The following is a 12,786-nucleotide window of genomic DNA, read 5'->3' on the forward strand; positions in this document are numbered from 1 at the left end:
CAGTCTCTGTCTCCCTCCATAACACCGTACAGTCTGTCTCCCTCCATAACACCGTACAGTCTGTCTCCCTCCATAACAGTACAGTCTGTCTCCCTCCATAACACCGTACAGTCTGTCTCCCTCCATAACACCGTACAGTCTGTCTCCCTCCATAACACCGTACAGTCTCTGTCTCCCTCCATAACACCATACAGTCTCTGTCTCCCTCCATAACACCGTACAGTCTGTCTCCCTCCATAACAGTACAGTCTGTCTCCCTCCATAACACCGTACAGTCTGTCTCCCTCCATAACACCGTACAGTCTGTCTCCCTCCATAACACCGTACAGTCTGTCTCCCTCCATAACACCGTACAGTCTCTGTCTCCCTCCATAACACCATACAGTCTCTGTCTCCCTCCATAACACCATACAGTCTCTGTCTCCCTCCATAACACCATACAGTCTGTCTCCCTCCATAACACCATACAGTCTCTGTCTCCCTCCATAACACCGTACAGTCTGTCTCCCTCCATAACACCGTACAGTCTGTCTCCCTCCATAACACCATACAGTCTGTCTCCCTCCATAACACTGTACAGTCTGTCTCCCTCCATAACACCGTACAGTCTGTCTCCCTCCATAACACTGTACAGTCTGTCTCCCTCCATAACACCGTACAGTCTCTGTCTCCCTCCATAACACCGTACAGTCTGTCTCCCTCCATAACACCGTACAGTCTGTCTCCCTCCATAACACCATACAGTCTGTCTCCCTCCATAACACCGTACAGTCTGTCTCCCTCCATAACACCATACAGTCTGTCTCCCTCCATAACACCGTACAGTCTCTGTCTCCCTCCATAACACCGTACAGTCTGTCTCCCTCCATAACACCGTACAGTCTGTCTCCCTCCATAACACCGTACAGTCTCTGTCTCCCTCCATAACACCGTACAGTCTGTCTCCCTCCATAACACCGTACAGTCTCTGTCTCCCTCCATAACACCGTACAGTCTGTCTCCCTCCATAACACCGTACAGTCTGTCTCCCTCCATAACACCATACAGTCTGTCTCCCTCCATAACACAGTACAGTCTCTGTCTCCCTCCATAACACCGTACAGTCTGTCTCCCTCCATAACACCGTACAGTCTGTCTCCCTCCATAACACAGTACAGTCTGTCTCCCTCCATAACACCATACAGTCTCTGTCTCCCTCCATAACACCGTACAGTCTGTCTCCCTCCATAACACCGTACAGTCTGTCTCCCTCCATAACACCGTACAGTCTGTCTCCCTCCATAACAGTACAGTCTGTCTCCCTCCATAACACCGTACAGTCTGTCTCCCTCCATAACACCGTACAGTCTGTCTCCCTCCATAACACCGTACAGTCTCTGTCTCCCTCCATAACACCGTACAGTCTGTCTCCCTCCATAACACTGTACAGTCTGTCTCCCTCCATAACACCATACAGTCTGTCTCCCTCCATAACACCGTACAGTCTGTCTCCCTCCATAACACCATACAGTCTCTGTCTCCCTCCATAACACCGTACAGTCTGTCTCCCTCCATAACACCATACAGTCTGTCTCCCTCCATAACACCATACAGTCTGTCTCCCTCCATAACACCATACAGTCTGTCTCCCTCCATAACACTGTACAGTCTGTCTCCCTCCATAACACCGTACAGTCTGTCTCCCTCCATAACACCATACAGTCTCTGTCTCCCTCCATAACACCGTACAGTCTGTCTCCCTCCATAACACCGTACAGTCTGTCTCCCTCCATAACAGTACAGTCTGTCTCCCTCCATAACACTGTACAGTCTCTGTCTCCCTCCATAACACCGTACAGTCTGTCTCCCTCCATAACACCGTACAGTCTGTCTCCCTCCATAACACCGTACAGTCTCTGTCTCCCTCCATAACACCGTACAGTCTGTCTCCCTCCATAACACCATACAGTCTGTCTCCCTCCATAACACTGTACAGTCTGTCTCCCTCCATAACACCGTACAGTCTGTCTCCCTCCATAACACCATACAGTCTCTGTCTCCCTCCATAACACCGTACAGTCTGTCTCCCTCCATAACACCGTACAGTCTGTCTCCCTCCATAACAGTACAGTCTGTCTCCCTCCATAACACCGTACAGTCTGTCTCCCTCCATAACACCGTACAGTCTCTGTCTCCCTCCATAACACCATACAGTCTCTGTCTCCCTCCATAACACCGTACAGTCTGTCTCCCTCCATAACACCGTACAGTCTGTCTCCCTCCATAACACCGTACAGTCTGTCTCCCTCCATAACACCGTACAGTCTGTCTCCCTCCATAACACCGTACAGTCTCTGTCTCCCTCCATAACACCATACAGTCTCTGTCTCCCTCCATAACACCATACAGTCTGTCTCCCTCCATAACACCGTACAGTCTCTGTCTCCCTCCATAACACCATACAGTCTGTCTCCCTCCATAACACCATACAGTCTCTGTCTCCCTCCATAACACCGTACAGTCTGTCTCCCTCCATAACACCGTACAGTCTGTCTCCCTCCATAACACCATACAGTCTGTCTCCCTCCATAACACTGTACAGTCTGTCTCCCTCCATAACACCGTACAGTCTGTCTCCCTCCATAACACTGTACAGTCTGTCTCCCTCCATAACACCGTACAGTCTCTGTCTCCCTCCATAACACCGTACAGTCTGTCTCCCTCCATAACACCGTACAGTCTGTCTCCCTCCATAACACCATACAGTCTGTCTCCCTCCATAACACCGTACAGTCTGTCTCCCTCCATAACACCATACAGTCTGTCTCCCTCCATAACACCGTACAGTCTCTGTCTCCCTCCATAACACCGTACAGTCTGTCTCCCTCCATAACACCGTACAGTCTGTCTCCCTCCATAACACCGTACAGTCTCTGTCTCCCTCCATAACACCGTACAGTCTGTCTCCCTCCATAACACCGTACAGTCTCTGTCTCCCTCCATAACACCGTACAGTCTGTCTCCCTCCATAACACCGTACAGTCTGTCTCCCTCCATAACACCATACAGTCTGTCTCCCTCCATAACACAGTACAGTCTCTGTCTCCCTCCATAACACCGTACAGTCTGTCTCCCTCCATAACACCGTACAGTCTGTCTCCCTCCATAACACAGTACAGTCTGTCTCCCTCCATAACACCATACAGTCTGTCTCCCTCCATAACACCGTACAGTCTCTGTCTCCCTCCATAACACCGTACAGTCTGTCTCCCTCCATAACACCGTACAGTCTGTCTCCCTCCATAACACCGTACAGTCTCTGTCTCCCTCCATAACACCATACAGTCTGTCTCCCTCCATAACACCGTACAGTCTGTCTCCCTCCATAACACCATACAGTCTGTCTCCCTCCATAACACTGTACAGTCTGTCTCCCTCCATAACACCGTACAGTCTGTCTCCCTCCATAACAGTACAGTCTGTCTCCCTCCATAACACCGTACAGTCTGTCTCCCTCCATAACACTGTACAGTCTGTCTCCCTCCATAACACCGTACAGTCTGTCTCCCTCCATAACACCATACAGTCTGTCTCCCTCCATAACACTGTACAGTCTGTCTCCCTCCATAACACCGTACAGTCTGTCTCCCTCCATAACACCATACAGTCTCTGTCTCCCTCCATAACACCGTACAGTCTGTCTCCCTCCATAACACCGTACAGTCTGTCTCCCTCCATAACACCATACAGTCTCTGTCTCCCTCCATAACACCGTACAGTCTGTCTCCCTCCATAACACCGTACAGTCTGTCTCCCTCCATAACACTGTACAGTCTGTCTCCCTCCATAACACCATACAGTCTGTCTCCCTCCATAACACCGTACAGTCTGTCTCCCTCCATAACAGTACAGTCTGTCTCCCTCCATAACACCATACAGTCTCTGTCTCCCTCCATAACACCGTACAGTCTGTCTCCCTCCATAACACCGTACAGTCTGTCTCCCTCCATAACACCATACAGTCTCTGTCTCCCTCCATAACACCGTACAGTCTGTCTCCCTCCATAACACCGTACAGTCTGCCTCCCTCCATAACACCGTACAGTCTGCCTCCCTCCATAACACCGTACAGTCTGTCTCTCTCCATAACACCGTACAGTCTGTCTCCCTCCATAACACTGTACAGTCTCTGTCTCCCTCCATAACACTGTACAGTCTGTCTCCCTCCATAACCCCGTACATTCTCAGACTAAACATGATCTTTGACAGGAGTCTGTGTAGGAAGAAATAACATACCCATCATACTCCTCCAGTCTGCAGTCTTTTAGGACGGACAGAGCGTGGCCCCTCCTCTCTGTAACTGTGGACGGGAAAGAAAGAGTTAACGCGTGAGGAGTGCTTTCAGTACCTCTATCCAGGATTTGGCAAATGACTGGGATGAGCATATGGTCCTGGCTATAAAGCAGAATTTATACCCGCATGCTGTTTGCATTTTTAATCGAGAAAAGATAACTGGTACAAAGAGCCTGGTGCCGCACTGTTCAGCATCCTCACCGATGCGTAACAGGGTGGACGATGCTATATTCACATTAAAGAAGCTGTTATAACGTAGTGAACATGTGCTAGTGAAATCAGACCATCTAATCACCTTAGTGTCCGGGGGGGGGGGTGTGTGTGGGAGGGGTGACATGGTAACGGGGCTGAACTCAGATGCATGATGGGAGCCGCGCTATCTCGAGGAAAGCTTAACTCTGCTTCACGCTCTCCAGAGACCGCAGACCTGTCAGTCTGCATTGGCGTCGTGGCGACCACCCCAGCACTGTGTGGCACAGGGAAATGCCAGTGAATCCAGGGGAAATGGGATGGCATGCCGCAGATGGCACGGCTCGCCCGTGCCCCACTTAGCATTTTCTGGGGCACCTCCACCATCGGAGCGGCTCCCAACTGCATCCGCTCATCAAAGGTTTCACTGTGACTGATGTGACACTTACAGATGGGTTTTTTGTGCAAGAATGTGCATCATTATCTGCAGCGTTGCATGAATGTTTAATCGAGCCCGGCCCGTCCAGGTACCAGCCTGACGACGTTTGCATATCAACAGCTGAACCTGCGCATACAGCAGTGCCAACCGTGTAACACCGGTACCAGCTCAGGAGACGGGTCAATTTCACATGTTTAAAAGTAAATCTCATATTCAATCAGAAATCAAGTCACCATTGTTATATCTTACTGTTAACAGTAAAGAAGATCATGAGTAAAGATTTATATTTACAGCGCACATGTAATGTTGTGATTATTACGACTCTCATTAACTGCGCTCAGAGAGAAAATCTGTATGTGTTTCGTACCATTATGAGATTTGCTTTGATGTTGGGCTTGTAATGCTCACATCTGACCTACAGGGGGAGGTCTTGCAAATCATAATGACAAACGCACAGCACAGAACAAGAAGCGTGGACAGTTGGTTTATAACTCTATTGATCAGTTTGCGTGTGGGTATCTGTGGCAGTTTATCTGTATTCATTTGAAAACAGTGATAGGATCATATTTATTCATAAAGGAGACCACAGTGAGAGCGCTCTACGGGAGAGTTGACAATACGTTTAAACAAACAACACGAGATGTTAATACTCACAGCCACGATTTCACACAAATTTATTTTTTAATTTCATTATTCATTTAACTAGATGATACACTACCCTGCTGAATGAGCAGTTATATAGTTATCTTATTATTTCTCTGTTTAAATGGTTCTTAAAGGAGATAATCAGCTCTCACAATCTGAATGGCATAAACCCTGCTGGCACAATTTGTATTTCATTTACGGAGACAATTTTATCATCAATCCGACAAACGCTTGCGTGGCTCTGTCTCTGGCCACAAGAACAGATCTTTCATTTCTATTGGTTAAAATGTCTTTATCAGATCTATCATTTCTATTGGTTAAAATGTCTTTATCAGATCTTTCATTTCTATTAGTTAAAATTTCTTCATCAGATCTTTCATTTATATTGGTTAAAATTTCTTTATCAGATCTTTCATTTCTATTAGTTAAAATTTCCTCATCAGATCTATCATTTCTATTGGTTAAAATGTCTTCATCAGATCTTTCATTTCTATTGGTTAAAATGTCTTTATCAGATCTATCATTGCTAATGGTTAAAATGTCTTTATTAGATCTTTCATTTCTATTGGTTAAAATGTCTTTATCAGATCTTTCATTTCTATTGGTTAAAATTTCTTTATCAGATCTTTCATTTCTATTGGTTAAAATGTCTTTATCAGATCTATCATTGCTAAAGGTTAAAATGTCTTTATTAGATCTTTCATTTCTATTGGTTAAAATTTCTTTATCAGATCTTTCATTTCTATTGGTTAAAATGTCTTTATCAGATCTATCATTGCTAATGGTTAAAATGTCTTTATTAGATCTTTCATTTCTATTGGTTAAAATGTCTTTATCAGATCTATCATTGCTAATGGTTAAAATGTCTTTAGTAGATCTTTCATTTCTATTGGCTAAAATGTCTTTTAATGGCTGCCACCCCCAGCACTCTGTCCCTCACTAGACCCAGGGGCACTGTAGCAGGAGGTAGAGTCTGTAACTGATCACATGACTCGTGGAGTCAGGTAGCAAACATTCATTAGACAACAAGCTGAGGTTATCCACCTCCCAAAAGTAGGGGGCGACTCACCATGCCTGTTTGAGGAGTGGGAGAGGGGCATCCAGCCCCCTGTCAGAACAGATGGGTGCAGCCCCTCCCCCTGGGTTAGGTTACCGGGTTACCGGCATAGCATAGACGGCTTCTGTCATTAATGTTGTGAGATGTATTTTAAACCATCCGCATTGGTGTGCTACAGCTGCTGCTTTTAACACACGCACACACACACACACACACACATGAACACACACACACACACACATACACACACACACATGAACACACACACACACACACATTCATGTACTTGGCTCCCTTCACACATGATGGGCGCAGACATGGAACTTGTGATGGTGATAAAACAATGTCTTTGTCAGTCCTGTTAAGATGAAAGATGTCTAAATGCAGCATAGATACACACTCATTCATTGGCTCTGTGACTGTTCGGCTGTGTGATGAGGTGTGAGGTGCGGTGAGTGAGGTGCTGTACATGTGTGACTGAGCTCTGGCTGTGAGCTGTATGTCAGTAATGAGAGTGGAGGAGCCTGAGGGCAGCCAATAAAGTTCCTCAACCATTAAAGTTCCTCAACCATTAAAGTTCCTAAGCCATTAAAGTTCCTCAACCATTAAAGTTCCTCAACCATTAAAGTTCCTCAGCCAATAAAGTTCCTAAGCCATTAAAGTTCCTCAGCCATTAAAGTTCCTCAGCCATTAAAGTTCCCCAGCCAATAAAGTTCTTCAACCATTAAAGTTCCTCAGCCATTAAAGTTCCTCAGCCAATAAAGTTCCTCAGCCAATAAAGTCCCTCAGCCAATAAAGTTCCTCAGCCAATAAAGTCCCTCAACTATTAAAGTTCCTCAGCCATTAAAGTTCCTCAGCCAATAAAGTCCCTCAACCATTAAAGTTCCTCAGCCAATAAAGTTCCTCAGCCAATAAAGTTCCTCAGCCATTAAAGTTCCTCAGCCAGCAATGATTCTTCAGGGAAAACACATCACAAACACACAATGATTTCACTCCTGTTGGGGGCAAAACCAGCGATCTGATAGAACCACAACCCTGACACCATTCTGTGTGTGTGTGTATTTGAGACGGACCGAGAGAGAGAGAGAGAGAGAGAGAGAGAGAGAGAGAGAGAGAAGGACTTACTGGTGACATCAGCCTGTATGTCAGCTAGCTTGAAAAGCGGAGCCACCTGGTCCAGGTAGATTCTCTGGGCTTCTTTCTTATGACTGGTTGGATTCACAAACACTTTCAGAAATTTGGGCCGCTTCTGAAAACCTAGAGCACAGGGAGAGAAGACAAAAGAGGAGGATCTGATTATATGCATGTCTCTAAGTCCCTTCTCATCTGAAGACTCCTCCAATCTGAGGAGAGTACATCTGTTAATGAGAGCCAAAGGCCCTGAACCTGAATAATCACAATCTCTCATTGTCAATTCAGCTTTTGTCCATGACACTTGCAGCAAAATCTCTTTCACACTGAGAGAGTTCACACTCGTCCAATTGAAAAGGTCAGGTCTGATCTGGGGCTGCTGTTTACCAAGTCTGAACCTCTGCCAAGAACGAAAGAGTGCCATGAATAAAGACACCCAGAGACCCCCCCCACCGAAAGTCACAACTCCCACCCCCCCCCCCCCCCCCCCCCCCCCCCCCCCATCTCTCTCTGCTCTGTGCTGAGTACCCAGCGTTGAGGAGGAGCTGATCATAATTAGACAGAATTAGGCAGTATTCCCTCCTGTTCTTCCTGCAGTTTGGGATCGATGGAAGCTGTTGTGAGCTCTCTCCCATCATCCCCTTCATTCCTCTAATCCGGCCCCTGAAGGTCCTGACCCTGACCCCGCTAACGAGGCGCCTCCCTCGGCCAGGCCTCCATCATCTCCCCCGCTGACATCACAGCGCTGGATATCCGGGGGGTTGCCCAGGGTCACGGTTCAAACGGAGGAGAGAGGAGAAGACAGGGAGATGCGGTCCCAGAGAGGGAGAGACGAGTGGAGGTGAAGATGAGTGGAGTGGGGCTCAGTGGGAGTGGAGACGTGATCTGCTTCTCCGGGGAGCCGCTGTGCAGCGACACTGGGGCCACGGAGGGAGCAGGTGCAGGAGGAGAAACGGCTGCTGTCGGAGGGACTCAGGAGGCCAGAGGCAGCGGCAGGAGTCAGTTTCCTCCAAACAGCCTACAGTGTCACCAAGAGGGCTACAGTCCCTAAAGTCAACACAGTCACAACCACAGTGTCTCTCCCTCACACACACACACACACACACACACACACACACACACACACACACACACACACACTCATATGCACATATTTATTTTATTTTATTTTTATTTATTTTATTTTATTTTATTTTGTTTTGTTGTATTTGATCTTATTTTGTTTTTTGTTTTATTTTATCTTATTTTGTTTTTTGTTTTATTTTATTTTATTTTATTTTGTTTTAGTGGTTTTCTGTGCTTTTTGTTTCCTCTTGATTTTTTATTGCACTGCCCTAAACTGGGACTCCCTCTCATTCACAACATGTTCTGGAATGACAATAATCATCCTTAAATCCTTAAATCATCCACACACACACACACACACACACACACACTCCCCCACACACACACGTATACACACACATACACTCAATAAACACTCATACACTACCTACAGCGAGTCAAACATTTTAGTCCCAATGGTGAAACATTCATACACAACTCATTAATGTGGCGGGCTACTGCATGCTAATGACGAAACATTTCTCAGTGTGAAGGCTTATGAGGCAGCACAGCTCATGACTTTGACAACAGAGCTATTTACTGCACAATCCCCCGTTTGCAGGAGCTTTTTAAGGGTTTCTAAGATTCTAAGAGTTTTCTTTCCAGCTCATGACAGTGGTCGTGGAGAACATGCTCTATGTTGGTTACATCTACTGTGTTGGGTTAATGGAACAGACATTCTCACATTCACATAATGATGCTTCTCTAGCTACAAAAGAAAGTAGGATTTCTTTCCACTAAACTCATTCAGTCTCTCACCGAAGCACACTGATAAGAGAATGTGGGCCATGGCTGTTTGGATTATTTTGGATTATGATGTTTACCTGCACTCACAATAAAAGTGCAGTGAGTGTACTACAGGGTGAAGGAGAGAGACAGAAAAAGAGAGAGAGGGAGAGGAGAAATATGAGAGAGAGAGAGAGAGAGAGAGAGAGAGAAGGCTATAAAGCCTGTAGGCTGAGGTTTGTGTGTGAAGCAGTGTGTTACTATGGCATATAATCCCATGTTTGTGTGAGCGGTGTATGGGGCTACGAGGGGTGTGCAGGAAGATGAAACTGATGGAGAATCAGGTTTCATGATAAACTCTGTCTGTGCTCATGCAAAAGGCCAGGGTGATTAGCAGTTCCTCTTATTTATGTGCATTACTTAAAGAGTTAGTGACCTTTAAAAAAGCCAATAACACACCTGAGTGCAGTTAAACATAATTTATCATAAGACATAAGACAGGTTTAATTGTAGAAACCGTTTACAGTGAATTTATTCAGAAGTGCTTAAACTTCAGAGCACACATTTGAGGCCTGCTGCGTCTGTTAGGTGCTAGAATATTCCAGAAAAAGAGGGCTGAGAAGATCACAGACAGAAAACCTGATAATAACTGTGGCAGACTGACTGTTTTTCTCACAGTGGCATTAATCTATAGCACTTTCCAATTACCATCTTGGGTTTTTTTTCTCACGTTGTGCATTTAGTATTTTTGTTTTACTCCAGATTCTTACTGCCTGCAAATCAAAGCCACATGAATGTGAGCCTACTAAAATGAATATCTTTTTCCACCTGTGGCCATCCTGTGCCCCCCCCCCCCCCCCCCCCCCCCCAGCTGGTGACTTGGTGGCGTTAATACTGTTTTACCCCCGAGAGCCGTCCAGACATTCTAATGTCATTAAACTCTGCAATCTGTGTGTGTCTGTGTTCTCTCTCTCTCTCTCTCTGTGTTCAGTAGAGAGCACACTGTCTGCGTCCCGTTTCTCTCCCTCGGCGTTCAGTAGAGACCAGACTGTCTGTGTTCTGTCTCTCTCTCTCGGTGTTCAATAGAAAGCACACTGTCCCGTCTCTCTCTCTCTGCGTTCAGTAGAAAGCAGACTGTCTGTGTCCTGTCTCTCTTTCTCGGTGTTCAGTAGAGAGCAGACTGTCTGTGCTCTGTCTCTCTCTCTCAGTGTTCAGTAGAGAGCAGACTGTCTGTTTTCTGTCCCTCTCTCTCTGTGTTCAGTAGAGAGCAGACTGTCTGTGCTCTGTCTCTCTCTCTCTCTTGGTGTTCAGTAGAGAGCACACTTTCTGCGTTCTCTCTCTCTCTCTCTCTCTGTGTTCAATAGAGAGCAGACTGTCTGTGTTCTGTCTCTCTCTCTGTGTGTTCAGTAGAGAGCTGACTGTCTGTACTCTGTCCCTCTCTCTCTGTGTTCAGTAGAGAGCAGAATGTCTGTGCTCTGTCTCTCTCTCTCTTGGTGTTCAGCAGAGAGCAGACTGTCTGTGTTCTGTCTCTCTCTCTGTGTGTTCAGTAGAGAGCTGACTGTCTGTACTCTGTCCCTCTCTCTCTGTGTTCAGTAGAGAGCAGAATGTCTGTGCTCTGTCTCTCTCTCTCTTGGTGTTCAGCAGAGAGCAGAATGTCTGCATCCTGTCTCACTCTCTCGGTGTTCAGTAGAGAGCAGAATGTCTGTGCTCTGTCTCTCTCTCTCAGTGTTCAGTAGAGAGCAGAATGTCTGTGTTCTGTCTCTCTCTCGGTGTTCAGTAGAGAGCAGAATGTCTGTGTTCTGTCTCTCTCTCTCAGTGTTCAGTAGAGAGCAGAATGTCTGTGTTCTGTCTCTCTCTCAGTGTTCAGTAGAGAGCAGAATGTCTGTGTTCTGTCTCTCTCTCGGTGTTCAGTAGAGAGCAGACTGTCTGTGCACAGCTGCATAGACTCTCCCTCTGGAGCGGATCATGCGGCACCAGGGACCACTTTTCCCGTAATCAGCAGTAAATTACCTGAGACGCAGGTCAGGTTTCACATTGATCTCAGTGGCAAACACAGCCCAAAGACCTGCCTGTAAAAATCCCATCCTTGGCTTATTATCAGAGAGGAGAGGTGACGAGTCTTTATTGTCTGACAGACTCATGCTGCCTGTTTCTTGGGCTATAGGTGATCTTGTGTGCTTTCATCAGGATCTGAGCAGCCTACTGGTGAAGAATTAGCCAAACACACATTTACTCACGTATTGAAAAATGAATAGTTTACTGAGTGTTTCGACGTGAAACGTTGAGGTAATATTTTATATTTCTAAAATCACTAAATAACACGCCTTCAATAACAGTTAGAGAGAGAGAGAGAGAGAGAGAAAGAGAGAAAGAGAGAGAGAGGGTGGGGTGGGGTGGGAAGAGAGAGAGACAGATCTGATACACACAGCTCAGAGACTACTCTGTCATCTGAGTATGCTCACATGGGGTTTTCAGAGAAGGTGCAGTGAATATTTGCTAATCCTCAGGAACAGATGTCTTATTTTTGCCATGAAAATCCCTGGCTGACGGGCGCAGGGACCGTGCCCTCTGGTGGCTGAGCCCAGGCTGGGGGTCGCGGCGTGAGAAAGGTCAGGGCAGGGCAAGGCACGGGGAAGCACCGGGCGGAACCTGCAGTCATACAGGAGACGGAGAGAGAGAGAGAGAGAGAGAGAGACTCCTGGGCGTGTGGCGTCCATACGGGGGGCGAGCATTCACATATTTCCTCAGATCCTCTGCCAGACGGGAGCATCTGGCAGAATGACAGGCACTGGCATTAGCAGGCATTAGCAGTGGGGGAGTTCCACCCCTCTCCAGATTTGTCCCCTCAAGCAGGGGGATCACTGGACAGGATCTGCTCCAAAGCCTCCGCCAGGAAGAGCTGAACTGGATATGTGAACCTCCGATCAATACGCTCTCGCCATTGGAACACCGAGGTCTGAGGCTGAGAGCACAAACTCTCTCTCCCTCACAGAGTCTGCAGACAGGCTTTATCGGCTGTTTACTGGCCCTTCCAGCGCTCGCTGACATGAAGAGCATGTTCTCATATTAAAGCACATTTTAAGACACACAGTTACAGAGAGAAAAGCATCACTGAAACAAATGACTATGTCAAATAAATGATGAATGATTTAGACAACTGTCA

General features: G+C 46.7%; 1 protein-coding gene across 1 annotated transcript in view; it reads right to left on the minus strand.

Moving 5' to 3' along the window:
* The window catches only part of cerkl (CERK like autophagy regulator), a 43,659-nt gene that overhangs the window by 16,258 nt on the left and 14,615 nt on the right, over positions 1 to 12,786 (minus strand). The window contains 2 exon segments of the mRNA XM_030785842.1: positions 4,276 to 4,339; positions 7,788 to 7,919. Of these exon segments, the coding sequence (XP_030641702.1) occupies positions 4,276 to 4,339; positions 7,788 to 7,919 (196 nt within the window).

Source organism: Chanos chanos, chromosome 10 (assembly GCF_902362185.1).
Source record: "Chanos chanos chromosome 10, fChaCha1.1, whole genome shotgun sequence".
NCBI classification, from domain to species: domain Eukaryota; kingdom Metazoa; phylum Chordata; class Actinopteri; order Gonorynchiformes; family Chanidae; genus Chanos; species Chanos chanos.